Consider the following 17885-nt stretch of genomic DNA (forward strand, 5'->3'; position numbering starts at 1 on the left):
CAAACTAATGACTCCACAGCTACAGAGAAAGTTAAAAAAGCTGATCATAAATGGGCTCCCATCTTTTTCCCTAAGTCAACCAGCCCTTCTTTCAAAAGGCCATCTTTTTTTTTTATTCTAGTTGTAAGTTCTTCTGGCTCTGTTATGTGGGATGCCACCTGAGAATGGCTTCATGAGCGGTGCTAGGTTCACGCCCAGGATGCAAACCAGCGAAACCCTGGAGTGCCAAAGCTGAGAGTGGGAACTTAACCACTCAGCCATGGGGCCGGCCCCCAAAACAACATCTTAAATTCAAATATTAATAAATAACTTTTGGCTTTTAGTTACAATTAAATCATGTTGGAAAAGAGTAATAACATGCATTTAAAAGCACATATTAGAACAATTTGAGACAATGTACTTTTATGCGATGAAAGGTGTCTTAAAGAATAAAAAATGGAGGTGAATGGGGTAGTGAGATCTTGGACAGAAAGTGATGCTAGCTATCCCTGTGCCATCAAAGTCTTGAGAAAAGCAATAACCTGCAACTTTCCAGCCTGATTCAGAATGTAGACTTTGACCCCTGGGGACATATGGGATCCCTGGGAGGACAAGGCTCCAAAAAGCTTGACAATGATGGCATCATCCCAAGAGGCTCTGGACTAAGATTTCCTTCTAAACCACAGGGCTTCATCATAAAAACAAGTCTATGCAATGGAAATTCCAAGACTACTCACCCCCATATTTTTCCATACTTTTTAAAACATGTCTTGTCAAAATCCCAAAAACCCTGCAAGGAAAAACAAAATTAGATTATTACTCAAAATGTATTGAACCCTATCTCAAATTGGGATCAACGTGACTCGAGTCCCATGAAATCAGGCTTACTATCTTTCATTGGCAGTTAAGAGAGAAGCTCTTACTCAGAGACCTCTTAGGGCAAAGAAGAGAAAATAGAGGAGCTGTTTGAAATGGGAAATTTAAAGGCACTCAAATGTTCTCCAAGTATCATAGATACTAAATGCTTACCCTTGTCTATGAACACTCAGTAACTTCTTGCCTTACTGAAGTGTGTTTGCTCCTGCATATGTCTCTAAAATCTCAGAAACCTCTCAATGATTACCTGCATGGTCACTTGAGAAAACTGAAACTGAGGGAATATGTGAGTGGCCTGCACACTCTTTGATCTCCTAGTAAGCATCCTTTTTCATTTATATCATGAGCCCTCTCTAGAGACGTAGGGGAATTAGGAAGTTAAAGACAACAGTGACCTCTTTTAGTCTAGGAGATTTGAATAAGTCTAAGGCTTGTTTGTTGAGTGAGAAAGTGAGTGAATGAATGACAAAGTGAGCCCGCCTTCTAGTTTTCTAGCTCAACACAGAAAGGACCAGGAGATGCCACCACTCTACAAAAGACTAAACAAATTAAAACAGTTGTTTTGAGTTTTCACTCCTATAACTTAGAAAATATCTCCCCATTGCTAACTTTCAGCTGTAATATTTGATGATCTAAATATGCAAACCAGGATCCTAGAAATGTTTGTCTTGGTGTGCATCTTCTAAAGAACTGATTCAGGAAAGATAGAAAGGAAGTTATTGCTTTTTCAGAGGAAACAAAGTACAGGAATTTCTTAGGTGGTAATCAGGCACTGAAGGCCTCAGTTAAAAGAATCAAGATCTGAGAAACAAGCCTCAGGCCAGTGCAAAAGGGAATACGAGGCAGAGAGGAGCATGTTTGTGAGGCTCTGACTGCTTGCAATCTGGATGTGTGCTCAAAACTCTCCCCAGGGGCAAGGCTCTGGGTAAGGCATCAAAGGTAGATTAACCACTAAGACTTAGCCAAAATTCACAGTCCAGGTGTCACCTATTACATTCCATTTAGTTAAATTAAATTTTTAATAATTTTATCAAATATTCTCCTTTCTAGTGATTAAGTGTAAGTGGGTCTGTCTTTGTTTAAAAATAAAACACAACTCATCTAGAGGTTAAACATTTGAAGTTGATAAACAACTATCCTCCTGTCTTAGTTATACACACTCCCACTTCAGACTCACTATAGATTGCTTCCTTTAGACACATATAAGTAAATTAAAAAGCTTTTGTTCCATCTCTCAAATCTCAAAAGACATCATGAAGAGCAAAAGTTGAAGTAGAGCCATGGAAATAACTGTGAGGAGTTAGAAGTTCTTGAGAGAATTTCAGTGTGTGCAAATTACTCAGTGGTGAATACTAGGACTGCCTGATAAACTGAAGTTTCAAAGCCTTCCAAGAGGAATAAAAAAAGAAAGGCTGCCCAGAACTTACGCTATGTACAGAAAAGTCTGACTCAATTTTACACAGATGAATGAGCCACTATGGGGCGCTCATCTCATTCTTTTCTCTTAATGCTAAGTGTGATAATACCTTCCTGGCAATCTGCACCTGGCAGAAAGAGAATCTTCATAAAGCTCACAAGTTGGAACATCAAATCCTGTGCTGAATCAGCCAGCCAGAGGGCTGCTCTGTCCAACTGAGGCAAAACCTGAGGCTCATAACAGCTGAAACTAGTATCCTGGGATAAACGTTGCCATGTACTAGGTGGGGCATATAACACCATTCTGGAAAGTGTGAAGCCTCATAACTACCTCCTGAGGAGGAGCATTTTTACTATGAAACTCAGCTGAGACTGAAAGCATAAGAAGGAAAATAGGGAGGACAAATGATACTCACCTTACGATAGCTGAGGACATTTCCCAAAAAAGGCAGAGGTGTTGGCCCAGGAATTCCTAGTTTTTTAAAAAGCCCATGTGTATAGGTCCCATATCTGTAAAGTGAAAGAGGAAGCGGAATCACGGGTATTGTGGAATAGATGCTGGGGCTGGCCAGTCACTGACTCAGAACTGGAACAGTCAAGTGAGGAGGTAACATGTAGGCGATGAATAATAACGGCAGCTCCAACAGCAGTAGTCACACTCACTTATCATCTTCTTTCCTACCGCCACTGTGAGACCCACAAAAAGTAACAATGACTAGCTAAAAGCAGCTGAATTCTCCATGGTCCCAATCCTAGAATGAATATGCATTAAATGTTCCCAAATTTGAATGCTCATGAGAGGTTCAAGCTGGAATTCTTCCAGGGAATTCGCTCATGTCTATTTACTGTGCTGCCTTTTCCATGATTTGGAGATGCTAATTGTATGTAGAAAGAGGAAATTTTTTTTCTGCTCCAATAATCAGATCTGTGTAACTGCATCCACTCAATAACATAGAGTTACTGAGAAACTGCCTTGACATTGTTCCTACACTTTGCTCAGCTTCTTTCATGCTTTTCTTTCCCTCTATGCCAAGGCTCCATTTTAGGATCTGGTTCTTCTTAAATCGATCTTCACTGAGAGGCCTTGGAGTAGCCACAGTGTTCTTATTTCTATGCAGTGAAAACTCTCTTCAAGATTCAATTTGGCCTTGTAGAAATGTAAGTTTCTTTCAGCTTCACCCAAGTCTCTGTTGTCAGGCAATTTGGTTGACTTGAGCTAAAGAAAAGGGTGATTGACCCATATGCTCCCTGAATGATACTGTATAAAGGAACCAATGACGAAAGAATCCATTTCTAGACCATTATTCCCCTCGTACCATCTGGTCATTCAACCTGTGATACTTAATTGCTAAGTACAGTGCCAGGAACACTCATTTTTCAAGACAGTCAGTCACAAAGCAGCTAGTTTTCTCTCTCTGTGCATGAATTATCTCGAAAACCCCTTAAGGTTGGTGTGCTCTCTGTCAGGCCTGTCTGCAATTCATCTTTCACGTGTCATGTGTGAAATCCCTCAACTTGGGCTTCTGGATCTTGCAAGACTTCCCACTCCAGTGTTATTCAGAGGCGGCCGAATGGAGGAAGAAAGACACTTACAGAAGAGGCTGCTTGCAAAAGTTTTAAGCAAGAAGTTCCTAGGCCTACACGGCTAACTCTATAGAGGCAAATTAGGAAAGTATGGCTGAAAAGTATGCTATGTAGAAATGATTCAACATGCCCTACAAGTGCTGTCAGCTGAAAGACAGGGGACCTTATAAACTTCAGGTACCTTCCAGTTGAAAGCAAAAGATGTATAATACAACATAATTAGTAGCCATAAAATCTTCCGGAGAGTCAAATGAAGAGCTTGTCGCTTCTTCTTTGGATGTTAGCCTTTAAAAGAGTATAGGCTCCAAATATTCTGTATAAATCAAGCAAACCCTAGAATATGTGATGAAATAAACTGGAAAAATTGCATGAAACTACATGTGTTCAAAGGACCCAGCAGAGGCACCTTGGTCACTCCCAGCAGGGCACTTGGATCCTTCCTCCAGAACAGTTGACAGAAGCATGTGCACTGACTGGCAAAAATGGGGGTGGCCTTGGTTAGTCCCACCCCAGTTGCTTCCCATGCCATTGTAACCATGGCAAATCAATTAAACCAATTTTTAATTCTGAACCTTCAATGTGTTTCTTAAACTCTCAATTGAGGCCAAGGAATTGACTGAAGGTGTCAGCAACATTAGTCCACAAGGTCTTGTGTCTGAGCTCACATGGTTCCATATCAAGGCAGAGGGTGGGCTTGGCGAATTCTTCAGTTTCTTTCCAGCACCCTCTTTTTGGTAGAGTAATGCTGCTTTTGGTACAAATGAAGGGCCTACAATAAAGTCAGTTATTTTAATTGTGTGGTCACAAGGAGAGCACTGTCTACAGCTACTAACTCTTGCCTTCACCAGTGTCTTCTATGGCTACAAGGCTGTTTTCTCAGTGGTGACACTGTGTAGTGACAGTCCTGCTGTCAGACAGACTACACACAGTGACTTATATGGCATCCCTGTTTCCAGGCTTCAAGCAGATGAGATGCTATCCCTGCTGCCCTGTGAGGGACTCCTGTGGCCCTGTGGGACCAAGACTGAGGAGTGTCTCTGGGTCATCTTCTCCTAGGGATGAGGAATATTATTCCACTCCACCCTGACTCTTACCTGGATGTCTTTCATAACACCACTGACTCACAGTCTTGCTTACTCACCTGAACTGAGAGAATAAAACAAAGTGCTGGGCAGGTATATTTAAAAACACATATACTATCTATATCATGTAAGTATATATTTGTACAGTAGTCTTATACTCCTGGAATTATTCTAGAAGGGTGAGGTTATTTATACACCTTTGTAGTCAAAAATAATGAAACAATAGCTCTCTTTTACCCTATAGAAAGAACATGCTGGAAAGAATCTTCTCTCAGTAAAAAGTCTGCAATTAAATAGAAGGAATTATATTGTAACAATTAATTTTAAACTGTCATTAGAAACTACAGTACCACTGTACACAAACTTCCTAATTTTTCTTTCAAAGAATTAAAACCAGATGTATATTTCCTATATTCATATCTGTGTTCAGGATTTCCTACTCTCAAAAAGCGAAATTGAGATAGACGTCAAATGTAACATGGAGGGGGTCACATCTAAAATAACTGGTCTCTCAACCTACTCCATAATGCCAGGAATCCCACCATAAAAGAAATTACTCTGCTGGATGCTTTTGATTCATCCTCCTGTACTATAACATAAAGGGCAAAAATATTTAAAATCCAAATTGGCTTTTGGGGTTCGTGCCTTGGCAGGTGGCTAACAGATATCATACCAGAGGGAAAATAGATCTGTATACTAATGCTAACCCTCCCAGAAACTGGAAGGAAAAGGTGAGAGAAAATAATGCAATTTCAAGATTTCTACCAGGTTTCCTCCACTCTAAAGATTCTTCTTTTAAGGGTAAACAGTTCTGCGTATTCCAGGATGGGCTAATGGAGTGTAAGGAGGTGATTTCCAGGGGAAGGGCACAGCAAAGAAGGAAGGCAATCTGATGAAAAAGGCAGAACAATCTCCAACCCTCAGTGAACACTGAGGTTCACTCTGGTGCCTTGTGGATAGGGCGCTGGGTGGTGCAAGGCAGAGGAGAGGGAACCACCCAAATAACACAAGGGTCAGTCCTTCTGTATGTACCTTGCAGTAGATGCAGCACCTGGAAGGTGAAGATAATGAGACAATAACCCAAGCCACTTCCTCCTGCCTCTGGGATTCCAGGATCTCGAGAAGGGGTTGAAGAACCCACTGTGCTAGGGCCAGTTGTTTTTAATCTTCATCTGTTGAACTTTGGCTCTACGTCCAAAGCGGTAGTCAATCAGATCATTACCAGGAGCAAATAATGTCACAAAATGATCCTACCTACAGAAATTGGGAGTGGTGGTGGTTTACTCCTTCAACGGTTCCAGGTTAGATCAATAATAACCTCTTGCGTGTTTGTAGCTCCCAAAGCTTAAGCAACTTCCCCTCTCTTAACTCTTTTCATCTTCAAAGCACACAAGGGAAAGGGGAGCCAGATTATCTCTCCAAGATGAATGTAACAGGGGACATGAGCCTGGACAGTTACTCACAGATAGAGGAGCCCCAGGATAGTAGCCAGCAGAACCCAGGTGTCTGTGGAGAAGCTTGGAATCAGGTTCATAGTCACTCTCCTTCTGAGATTCTCTCCTATGAATTTTCCTTTCAGCAGTCTGTGCTACTTTTTGCAGGTCTGTAGGTACAGAACTTCCCTTTTAGACCAGTGTAGATTCACTGAGGCTGGAATATTTATGTGCTGGGAGAGGGGGCGGGGCTGAAAATGCAGCCAGTAGAAGGGCCACCTGTGCTTCACCTGCAGGTGTCCTCTCCACCTTGACAGTCAGCAAAACATCACAGACACTCCAAATTTGACCTCCTTTAAGTTCATATCCAGTGGGAAATTAATAAAAAACTCAATCAGTATGACTGGAAAGCCTAAACATTAGATAAACTCACGTAAAGCCACTGGCCTTAAATCTCCTCTAACCTTCCCTTGTCTCCATGACTGCCCACACTCCAAAATACTTGAAATCCTTCAAACAATCTAGGTTACAAATCTTTACCAATGAAGTTTCCTCTGCCTAGAAATGCCCTGTGACCCCTAGAAGGCTCTTACTGATACTTCAAAATCCATCTCAGACAGAACCCCTCCCTTTGAGTCATCAACCATTAGATATAACCATATCCTCCTCTAGGCAACTTCTATCCCTCCAAATTCTATTATTTTCCTCTCTACCCTCCAGCGCTATTGCTTGTTTCCTCCACTTGTTCTCTTATCAGACAGGAAGCTTCTCAAGGTCACAGTGGGGGTATTAATCACCATTAGGTCCCTACTACCTAGAAGAGGCCATCAAGAAGTGTCGATGGAGTTGAGTTGGTAAAGGCGAGATTGCTTGGCCCCTGCCTGTGCTTTTTCTGTGGCTCTTTGGTGATCACAGTATCTTCCTGAATTGTTAATACAAGAGGGCCTGGCTGTACCTTGGCCACCATCAGTGCACATTCAGCCTTATCCACATGGGTTCTGTTGACAAGAGGGCCCCTGAAAGAAAGGCTGGTGGTAGATGAGATATTGATGGCTGCAGCAAAGTGTATCAATACACGCTTCTTCCTGCCCAGTGCCTCAGAGGGTCCTTCAATAGACAGCTAGTTAGACAGACCCTTGACTATAGAATGGTCCTCTCTCTCTGTGAAGACCAATGTCTAAGAACAATAGGTATAAAGGGAGCAGAGGAGAACAACAGCTTGGATTGCCAATGAACTCTGTCCGTCCTAATCACAAATTACATGTCAGATGTCAGTGTGGGAAGAACACAGCACCCCGGTTCCAAGAAAATGACACGAGCTTTTTCTCTGGGGCAAAGGAGATTAGATTCACCCACTTGTCCTGCTTTTTGACACGTGGGTGGATTTTTCACGTGCAATGAGAGGATGGTAAAGAAGAGACTTATAATATCAGCTGGTGTCACCTGCCACTGGAAAGTGTAATGCATGAACACAACTGTTCTTGTAAGCATTGATTCAAAGCCAAATAAGTGAATGTTATGTGTTTGTATCATGCAGTCTATGGGCTAGAAGACATACCATCCCCTTCTCAAATGCCGACTCCCAGTGGAAGGAGAGACACATAACCGTGCTCAGAACATGTTCTACCTCTGGAATCTCTGGGATAATGGAGCCCTACATACAGGCAATTAATAAAGAAATGTCTGCAAGCTTGAATACCAACAAATGCAGACAGGGGAAGCTTGAAAATGATCCCCAGAAAAAGTGAGATAGAAAGTCCCAGGAGTATCAATAAGTTTCTGTCCCCTTTGGGTGCCTTCCCTGGGCAGTGTTAAAAAAGGTCATGCTATATCCCCAGTTTACAGATGTAGAAACCGAGTCTCAGTGACGGCAAATGGCTTCCCAAAAGCTATTGATCAAAAGAACATATTATAAGTAAGCTAATAGGAGGGGAGACTGAAAAGTTGGCTGCTGCCTTGAAATGCCAATATTCAAAATTTGCCATCTTCTCGAAAGGGCCAATATGAGAACTAGTGAGACCTAAGGCTGCAACAGCAAACTGGCTAAAAATTTGGCTCCTCTCTCCACGGCCACCCCCACATAAGGTCCCCAACGTGTCTTCCAGAACAAAGGACTCAACCTCATATCAGCAGGAACGAAGACAGATGCAAGTCAAGAAGATACCAAGTGTATTGTTAGCTAGGATCTCTCTTTAATGCTCCCAACCAGAGGATACACAGAAAATATCCTAACAAGAAAAGTCAAGAATGTCATCTGGTAAGTATTGACAACTTAATTTTCTAACGAAACCCAAAGCCTTCCTTATTCTTCTTGGTAACAATCCCCACTGGAAAGTAAGGTACTGTCATCCAAAATGCATACTCAGCTACGATGACTCCTACCTAAGCCAAATATGGCCATCCCCTGCCCTAGTCACCTCAGGGTCCGTCCAGCTTGTTGGACTCTATCCCAAGGGTGATATGATAATCACTGATTGGGACTAAATTTAGCCAGTACACTGTCCTAACAAATGCAATGGCTTTGTTCTGCAGGGGGGAGTAATATAAGGCTTGATCTTTGTTCCCCTTCGTTCCATAGATGGGAACACCTAACATGAAGAGACTTTCATCCTGAAAGTTGTGCTGAACGTGTGAAGGAAGACTCTGTGCATCAGAAGAACATCTCATACATACCGTGTCTCTCATATTCTCATTTATGTACTAATGAGTTCATCACGTACTTTCAAAGGTCTGTTCTAAAGGCTTAAGGTACAAATATGATTAAGACCCAGATATTATTCAGGTTGAAGATAGAGAGAGATACTTAAAGTACAGACAAGTAAAAGTATACAGGTATGATAAATAGTTTCCTTATCAACAGGGAATGACTTATCTGCTTTCTCAGGCTCCTTAGCATGTCAGTCAAAGATGAATCTCAAATAACATTCAGAGAAGCACTGGACTCAGTTTCAGTGTAAATGGACAGGTGATCAGGGACTCAGTGATGCAGGGAGTACCATCAGTTTGACATGCATGTCCTTTTGTATTGTTAGCCCAAGCAGCACCTGGCTGAGAGAATTACTCCTGGTATGGGGAGGAAGTGTTGCTCTGGAATTATTTGTGCATGAGATTCAATTCTCACAGGTCACAACCTGCAGTGTGGAACAAATGAAAGCATTATGTGTTTCTAACTCAGCTCTCAAGCTCCCACTCTTCTCAGTAGGGAAAAATTTGATCTTGCAAATTCAGGGTAACCAAGTAGTATCTGAATTTGGTGGCTGAGGAAGGGTACTAATCAACTCATCTGGGCCTCATTGTTTCACGGGTGGGGAGAGAGTGGCAGGACATTCTCTCTTGGTATTGGAGGAGGGGTCACTTCACTCCAATATCATTGTATATTGATTGGGGTCTATGACTGCTGTGTTCAGGCCACGTGCCAAGCACTAAATATAAAAAAGTCAAAATCCTTATCCTCATGCAGCGTACCCCACAGGGAGAGAGGCATTAAACAAATAACTATGCAAATCAATATTGAGTTGTAAATTGGGACACATGCTATGGAGTAAAAGAATCCCTTTCTTTAAGCTCCCATAGCATTTGATACAGTTGGCCTGTCTTTCTCTCCTTCTTTGAAAGATATGAAGATATCAGAATCAACAGGACTTGACGCATTGGAAGTGTGTAATCTTGAGCATACCTGCACCTATTTCCTCATCTGTCTGTGAGAGAAATTGACTAGAACTGACCTAGGAAGATTTAACCCAACTGCATGGCACCTTCAGGACTGCCTGCCTCTCTCAACCACTGTGTCCTTTGAGGATTTTCTTTTTCTTTTGCTGAGGAAGATTAGCCCCAAGCTAACATCTGTGCCAATCTTCCCCTATTTTATACGTGGGTCACTATCCCAGCATGGTTGACAGGTAGTGTACATCCATGCCCAGGATCCAAACCTGCGAACCTGGGACGCTGAAATGGAGCACGCCAAACTTAACTAATAAACCATGGTGCCAGCTCCCTTTGAGGATTTTCTAAACCCTTCCCGTTCTTTCAATATCCTTCTTGTCATTTGGGGTCCTACAGATCCATCACCATATCAGGAACAAGGAGTTCCTGAGTATAACATGGAGAAGTGAAGATGAAATAGTATGGGTCTGGGAGAAGAAAACCACGCATTTAGGCCCTGAACTCAAAAATCTGGAGATGATTTTCAACTGGACTGCAGAAAAATGGGCACACAAAATACCACACAAACACACCACGCATGCACAACCTACCAACAGACACACATACACACACACACACACACACACACGACATTAACACACACAACAAGACCTAACATAAGTCAATGAGAGCTAATATTTATTTTTCTGAGTAGTTGGCCTGCGTAAACTGGTTCATTCCACCCCCAAATCCTAAAAGATAGGTATTGTTATGATCCCTATTTTACCAATGATCAAACTCGGGTATCTGTACACCAGGTTCTCATCACTAATTACTAGTAGAATCGAGATTCAGATTTAGATCTTTATCATTGGAGACCAACCTCTTGATTTAACCAGGCTCAACCATGCCCAAGGCTACACAGAATTAGTGGGAGGACTAGTACTAGCGCCCAGGGCTTCTGCGAGGTCAGTGATCAGTGCTGTGCCCCAACATAGAGCCAAGGTGAAGCCCTCTAGGAAGCCTGGTTATGAGGTCTGGAGTGAGTTGGGGAGATGTCCTTTACAACCCACACATTGCACAATGCAGAAAGCCCCCTTGCCCTAATGTAAAATCACTTCTGTGGCCTTTACAGCAGAGAGATAGAGAAGTACTTTCTCATGGTTGCTCACATTCTACTCCATCCAGAGTGTCACTTTCCTGATAAAATAATCGCTAACACCTCTACTGCAATTTAGAGCTTATAAAGTTATTTCACGTCTCTCCTAATTGATCCTCTCAACAAACCTGTCAGGTAAGTTGGGTTGGGAATTATTGTAATGCACTCTTTACAGGGGTGAAAATAGAAGCTCAGGGTGAGGAAGAGTCTTGCCCAAGCAATTATACATGAATCCAGGGCATGGAGCAGATCTTGCGATGCCAAATTGTGCTGGTGGCTGGCTTACTTGGATTTCAAGGGGCCTCCTGAAATAATTTGGCAGGTTGTGTCAGCCTCACTTTGGATACACATTTCCTTCCACACCTGCCAGCACACTTACACTGTGGTTGCAAAAATGCTACAAATTTGGTTGTAATTGCAAAAACGAAATAAACATCCTTCTACCCATTACGAAAATTATGTATTTGCTGAATTTGTGGTGTCAGGAGATAGGCGATGTTGAAAATATTTCTGACATGTTACAATCAGAATCAGTTGGGCTTTTAGGAAATCAGATGGTAAAAGGTGATGAAACCAGGTGATGAGTGAAAGAGGAATCAGAGAATGGCAGGCAAATTTCAGAAAACCACATGCAAGGTAACTAATGAAAAACCTGATGTAAGATGAAGGAAGAGATAAGGATTCAGGTGTATGTTGCTAAAGAGGATCGAAGAGTTGGCAGTCTCTCCTAATTGTTGCAGTAAGCTTCTAAGATGTCTGGCCTGATCTGACCTCAACTGACCACACCCAGGGCATCTCCTACTTGGTCACTAGACACAACGTGGCAAACACAAATCTTGCAACATTCCTCCATTTCTCAAATCCCTGCAACCCTTCCCATCATTGTCAGGATAAAATCTAAATGTCTCAGGTTAGCAATGCAAGTCCACTTACCTTATGTACACATTTTTTAAGCAAATAATATGATTTACCATTCTGCAAGCTTCCCAAATGAGACATGCTTATGGCTCCATGTGTCTGTACACGTTGTTCCTCTGCCTGAAATGGGCCTAAACTTTTTTCATCTGGTGACTTCCTGGACATCCTCCAGGAGTCACCCAGGACAGCACATCCCCATGGAGGTTCATCCACTGCTCAGCAGGTAGGTGGTAAGTAAATTCTCAATTCTTCACACAAACAATTTCTACGAAGGAACACATAGTGACTTTCAGTCCTGGGTACTTATTGTAATCCACGTCCATGGAGAACTTTAAAAAATATAGATGTGTTGGTGCACAGAATATCTGAAAGAAGGAGAAAAGGATAAATATTAAAAAATAAAAGAACCACAAAAAAATTGAAAACTTTCTCCTCCAACAACAGTAACATGCAACCAGAGATAAGACTCAATGATAAGGATCAGTTACACATTGGGTGGATTCTCTTCTTGAGGGTAAGAAGTCTGTCTTGCCAAGCACATTGCTTGGCATTTCAAAGGAATTTAATAAATATTTGCTCAGTAAATGAAAGACTGACTGAATAAATAAAATAGATGAAGTTTATGAGAGTCAAGAGAATAGCAAGAAATAGCCTGGAAATCCCAAACATAAGAAACCATAGCAAGACCCACATTGTGTATCTCTTAAGTTGCTAACTGGTTAGTAAACTAGTAGCCAGGGAAATGAATTTATAAAACAGTCAAGTATTGAGAACAATGACCAAGAAGGATCTGACTGATCACGTGAAGCAGCCAACCAAGTTATAGCAAAATAAATGTAAACACTGCTTAGGAAAGATTGCTTATTTAAGAAGGTTGTTTGTTCAAGAGCTAGGAAAACAAAGCAGTTTGCAATGTAAAATAAACATCATCACTGAAATCTGACAGTCTCTGGACGTGTCTGTTGGCACTGCTCCCCACTGGACCAGACTCAAAGCCTTGTAGAGAAGGTGGAGGGCATAGCTTGTTCCAATCCTGGCCACACAGGGGAAGAAAAAAAGCAGTTATCAAGCCTCATCAAAAGGCAACTGCCTCTAGAAGTCGTGAGTCTATTTCTATGAAATACTGGTATTTTTAATTCTATTGTACCAATTACGGCATATATTACTAAATAAAATGTATAACTATTATGTATGACTTTGAATATAAAATTACATCCACAAGTACATATGTCCATGAGGAAAACAGCATAATTGGCTGTTTCTCAGTGGTTCAATTAATCTTCATTTACTGCTTGTGCATTCAATTTATCAAATGTGAGCACCTACTAGCAGTAAACTAGTAGTACATACTGGTGATTTTTTTACACTTGTGGGATGAAGACGTAAATTTAAGAAAATCTTACCAATTACCTTAATTTTTGCTAAGAATTGTGAAACGCATTAGTTTAAATATTACAAGCAATAGGCTAGGTCTCAGGAAAACATAATTGACAAAAACCAACGCAAGAATAAAAAGGAAGATAAATAGTCCAAAAACTCCCCAAAATATTAAACACAAGTCAAAATCTTCCGGCAAAGGAAGCGTTATGTCCAGAGTACGTTACAGTAAACTTCAAGGAACAAATATGGCTTAGCTTGGTTTCTCAAGTAAGGCAAGCCTGAGAAACACAGTTTTGTGCTACCATCCTTTAAATACAATCCCAAGTGAGAAAGGTTGAAGGAACACAGGAATGAAGCATGGAAGGAAGGAAAACTTACATCTTTCAACCTCACCAACATTTGATATCAAATGTAACCATTGTTTGATCAATAGAGACCATCAAGGATAGCCCATCCAGGGGAAGGAAGGAGGAAGAAAATATCTACTGGTTTCCTTCTCCCACTAGTAAAATGTTCTGCCCTTGGGACATTAACTCTCCAAAATTTCTGTATTACAGATGATTTGGAGATTGGGAGGCACCGTCAGGCTATCCCTACAAATTAAGTTGAAATCAATGCAAATGTGGACCCTGCGATGGTGGCTGGAACCAAACAAGTGGCCAAAGACCTGGATAGGTAAATTAGTTATTACTACTGCCTAACAAATTATCCCAAATGTTAACAGAGATAACAGCTTAAAACAACAAACAGTTATGATGTCACAGTTTCATGGGTTAAGAGTCAAGTGTGGTTTAGTTGGGTACCTCTGGCTCAAGCTCTCTCATGAGGTTACAGTCCTGCTGTCAGCCTAGGCTGCAGTCTCATCCAAAGTCATGACTGAGAGAGGATCCACTTTCAAGTCCACTTTTAGTTGATCGGTGGCAGGTTTCTCACATGGTCATGGACTAGGCTTCTCATTGGCTGTTGGTCAGAGGTACCCCTCAGTTCCTTGCCCCATAAGCCTCTCCATAAGGCAGGTCACAAGATGGCAACTAGCTTCCCTCAGGGTGATTGAGTGAGAGAGGGCATACAAATTGGAAACCACAGTCTTTTTATAACCTAATATCAGATGTGGAATCCCATCTTTTTGCCATAGTCTATTCATTCTAAGCACCTGATCCAGCCCACACCAAGGAGAAGGGATTACACAGAAGCAAAACTACTAGAAGGAAAGGAACCTTGATGGCTGTCTTAGAAGTTGTGACTACAGATATGAAGCCAAGAGAATCTGAAGTGTCACAGAAAATCAATATAGAGAATTGAAATGAACTTTACTCCTCTGTTTTCTTCTACAAGTTTAATGGTTCCAAGTCTTAAATTTAGGTATTCAATCCATTTTGAGTTAATTTTTGTGAGTGCTGCAAGATATGAGTTCTGTTTCATTCTTTTACATGTGAATATCCAAGTATTCCAGTACCATAAATAAACTTTTCGAGGAACTGCTGAACTGTTTTCCACAGTGGCTTCACCATTTTACATTTCTACCAGAAACATCCATGGGTTCCAATTTCTCCACATCCTCACTAAACACTTGTCATTTTTCTTTTTCTATAGTCATCCTAAGGGTTGTGAATTAGTAAATTTCCGGGATTAGGACTTTGTGAAACCATTTGGTTAAGAATTTGTCAGAAAATGCCAGAGGTAAAGAAGGACAAGTAAAAGGTGTGGTTGGGAAGTGGCACCTGAGCTCTGTATGGACTCCAGGGACATCTATGCTTTCTGCTGAGTGGACAGTTGGCTAGTAAAGATCCACAGAATTTGACTGATATGCAAACCCTGTGTGAGTTATATAAACAGTCTCCGGCTCAGCTGCCTAATTTATAAAATGAACATTAATAATCATTTCTTTCCTTCCAAAAGAGCCCAGAACAGACTGTTCTTATCCTATGACCTGCAGGGGCTTGGGGCCTTAATCTGCAAGTCTGGTTCCTAGTGGTTTTGACTAAAGAGAACATGTGACATTGTCCAGCAAGATGCCTGACCCTCAGCAGGCTAACTAGAAATGCTAACCCAATAAAAACTCACAAACAGTTCAACTAGTTGCTGAGAGGAAACAAGTTATAGAGTAACCACAAATCGTGCAATGTCTTTTTTTTTAGCACGAAGAGCAGATATGAGTTCGAGTTTTAGTGGAAAAATAATTAAAAGATTGAGAGTTTTCTGAGTGTGGACTGTTTACTTTTTTCCTTCTTACTAATGGTGTTTACATGGTCTTTTTTATCACCTGCTGTGTAGTAGTCACTGAGGTCACAAATGTGTAGACACTTAATTTCGTGGATCCTAATTGTGGCTATCAGTGTACCAGTGCCTGTCCAACTGTGTGAGCAGAGGGAACAGAACAGGACCGTGGTACTCCCACTTGCCCCACCCTTGTAGGATCTTAAAGCTCACCCATGGTTGTAATCCATCTCACTCTCTTGCTCTTAGACAGGGGAAGAATTTGTTTTCAATAGTTTCCAAATTTCAGTGCCTTAGAGGCAGCGAAAAGGCAAATTTCAAAGGAGCCATAGAGAGGAGTGGGGAGAGCTCATTCCCTCCTTAATGACATGATGTATTTATAAAATTCAGTCAGGACTTTCAGGTAAAGCCAAGACTAGGGTGAGGAGAGAGAGGCATTCAACTTGAGTGCCCAAAATCTCAGTAAACAGGGTGAATTATACGCTTATGCAATATTTTTAAAAGAATCAATGTTAATTAAAAAAATGAGGGACACAATGTCAATATTTTAAATGAAGACAGGATGAATATGTTACCTTTATTTACATAACAAGGTTCATCTAGTTAATGACACATACTACAGTGTTTGGGGGCAAAGTGTTCTTCTTTTGTAACTTACACTGAAATAAATGTAAAAGTGGAATAGGTCAACGGATGGATAGAGAGGTAGATAGATTGGTGATAAAGGACATAAGTTGAATCTAGGGGGTGGGTACATAGGTGTTTACTATATAAATTTTTCTACCTTCCTGTTGAAATTTTCTGTATTTGAATGGTGACATATAAAAATTTTGGAAGAGAGAACTACCTCTTGACTAACCTCCTTTCAGAGGACGACCTTTGCACATCTAACTAGAGGACTCTTGAATATGACCTCTCTCACACTTGGGCGCTGCTTGTTCTTTCTCCAGGTGACAGGTGATCATGTCTGGCTGGGTTCCCTATGTCCCTCATCAGACCTCGTGCTGCTTCAGACTGGAGTCTTTGCAGGTCCCTGCACGCCCAGTGCTACTTCACAACTCTCCACCTTTGCTCATACTAACCCACCTGTTTGATTCTCTTCCAACACAGCCTCATATTTAGTGAAACTCAAACACAGTGGGTTGAACACATGCAGTTACATCAAGCCTCCTAAAGCCCAAGTAAAATGCACTAAAGAATTTTATTAAAAGAGATAAATCCACAGGAAAAAAAACACCAGAGAGGCAACAAGAGTCAAATATTTGAACCTACCAGTAGACGCAGCTGAGAGTCATCATAAGCTCTTCATGCCAGATAACTTTCTAAACACTGTCCTTAGTCTTCAGAACAACCATATGCCATAGGTTTCCTTATTTTCACTCCATATTTCAAATGAGCAAATTGAGGCACAGAGAGGTAAAGTCACTTAAGGAAGATCACACTGTCACAGAGACAGGATGTAAACAAAGGTAGTCTGGCCCCAGAGTCTATGTCTGTGACTACTGTATGTTTGCCATGAAAAATCACTCAGTTGGAAGAGCAGAGAAGCTGAGGCTGAAGCCTGGAGTGCTGCAGAAACCAGAATCAACCAGAACCAGGCTTCTGGAGCCCCGGAAGACACAGAAATGGAATGCACCAGGGACCTATGAAATCAGGAGTAGTGAGACTTAAAACAGAGGATTGTTGAAAGATCTCTGTAATAAAGAGCTAGACTTAAGAATCCCTCCTGTACTGAGTTGAATAGTGTTCGCCCAAAGTCCCTGTCCACAGGTAAACTCAGAATGTGACTCTACTTAGAAATAGAGTTTTTGTAGGTGTAATTAGTTAAGGTGCAGTCATACTGGAGTTGCCGGCCCTATTTCAATGACTGGTGTCCTTATAAGAAGAGACACAGAAACACACACGGAAGGAAGGCAGCTATGTGACGGTGGAGGCAGAGACTGGAGTGACACAGCCACCAGCCAAAGGAACACTAAGGATTGCTGACAACCACCAGAAACTTGGAAGAGACATCTAGAAGATTCTCCCTCAGAGTGTTTATTAGGAACTCATCCTATGACACCTTGATCTCAGACTTGTGGCCTCCAGATCAGTGAGAGAATAAATTTCCGTTGTTTTAAGCAAAATCGTTTTGGCATTTCTTAGGCCACTTCTACTACTCTATAAAAGGGGTCTCTTCTCTGCACACATTTAACTGGA

General features: G+C 41.4%; 1 protein-coding gene across 7 annotated transcripts in view; it reads right to left on the reverse strand.

The window, feature by feature from the left end:
• The window catches only part of LOC100068123 (cytochrome P450 3A12), a 33728-nt gene extending 27145 nt beyond the window's left edge, over positions 1–6583 (reverse strand). For 2 of the 7 annotated variants that reach the window (XR_011424573.1, XM_001498007.5), the window contains exons 1-3: positions 6401–6583; positions 2688–2781; positions 717–769 (exon numbers count right to left, since the gene is read on the reverse strand). Coding sequence is in view for 2 of the 7 variants with exons in the window: in XM_001498007.5 (XP_001498057.2) it covers positions 717–769; positions 2688–2781; positions 6401–6471 (218 nt within the window). In the remaining 5 variants the exon portion in view is untranslated. Of the gene's footprint in view, positions 1–716; positions 770–2687; positions 2959–6400 lie in introns of all 7 variants that reach the window. The other 5 variants (XM_070231662.1, XM_070231663.1, XM_014729864.3 and 2 more) reach the window with 4 other exon arrangements.
• Between the last annotated feature and the right edge of the window lie 11302 nt (positions 6584–17885).

This window comes from Equus caballus, chromosome 13 (assembly GCF_041296265.1).
Source record: "Equus caballus isolate H_3958 breed thoroughbred chromosome 13, TB-T2T, whole genome shotgun sequence".
In the NCBI taxonomy this organism is placed as follows: Eukaryota; Metazoa; Chordata; class Mammalia; order Perissodactyla; family Equidae; genus Equus; species Equus caballus.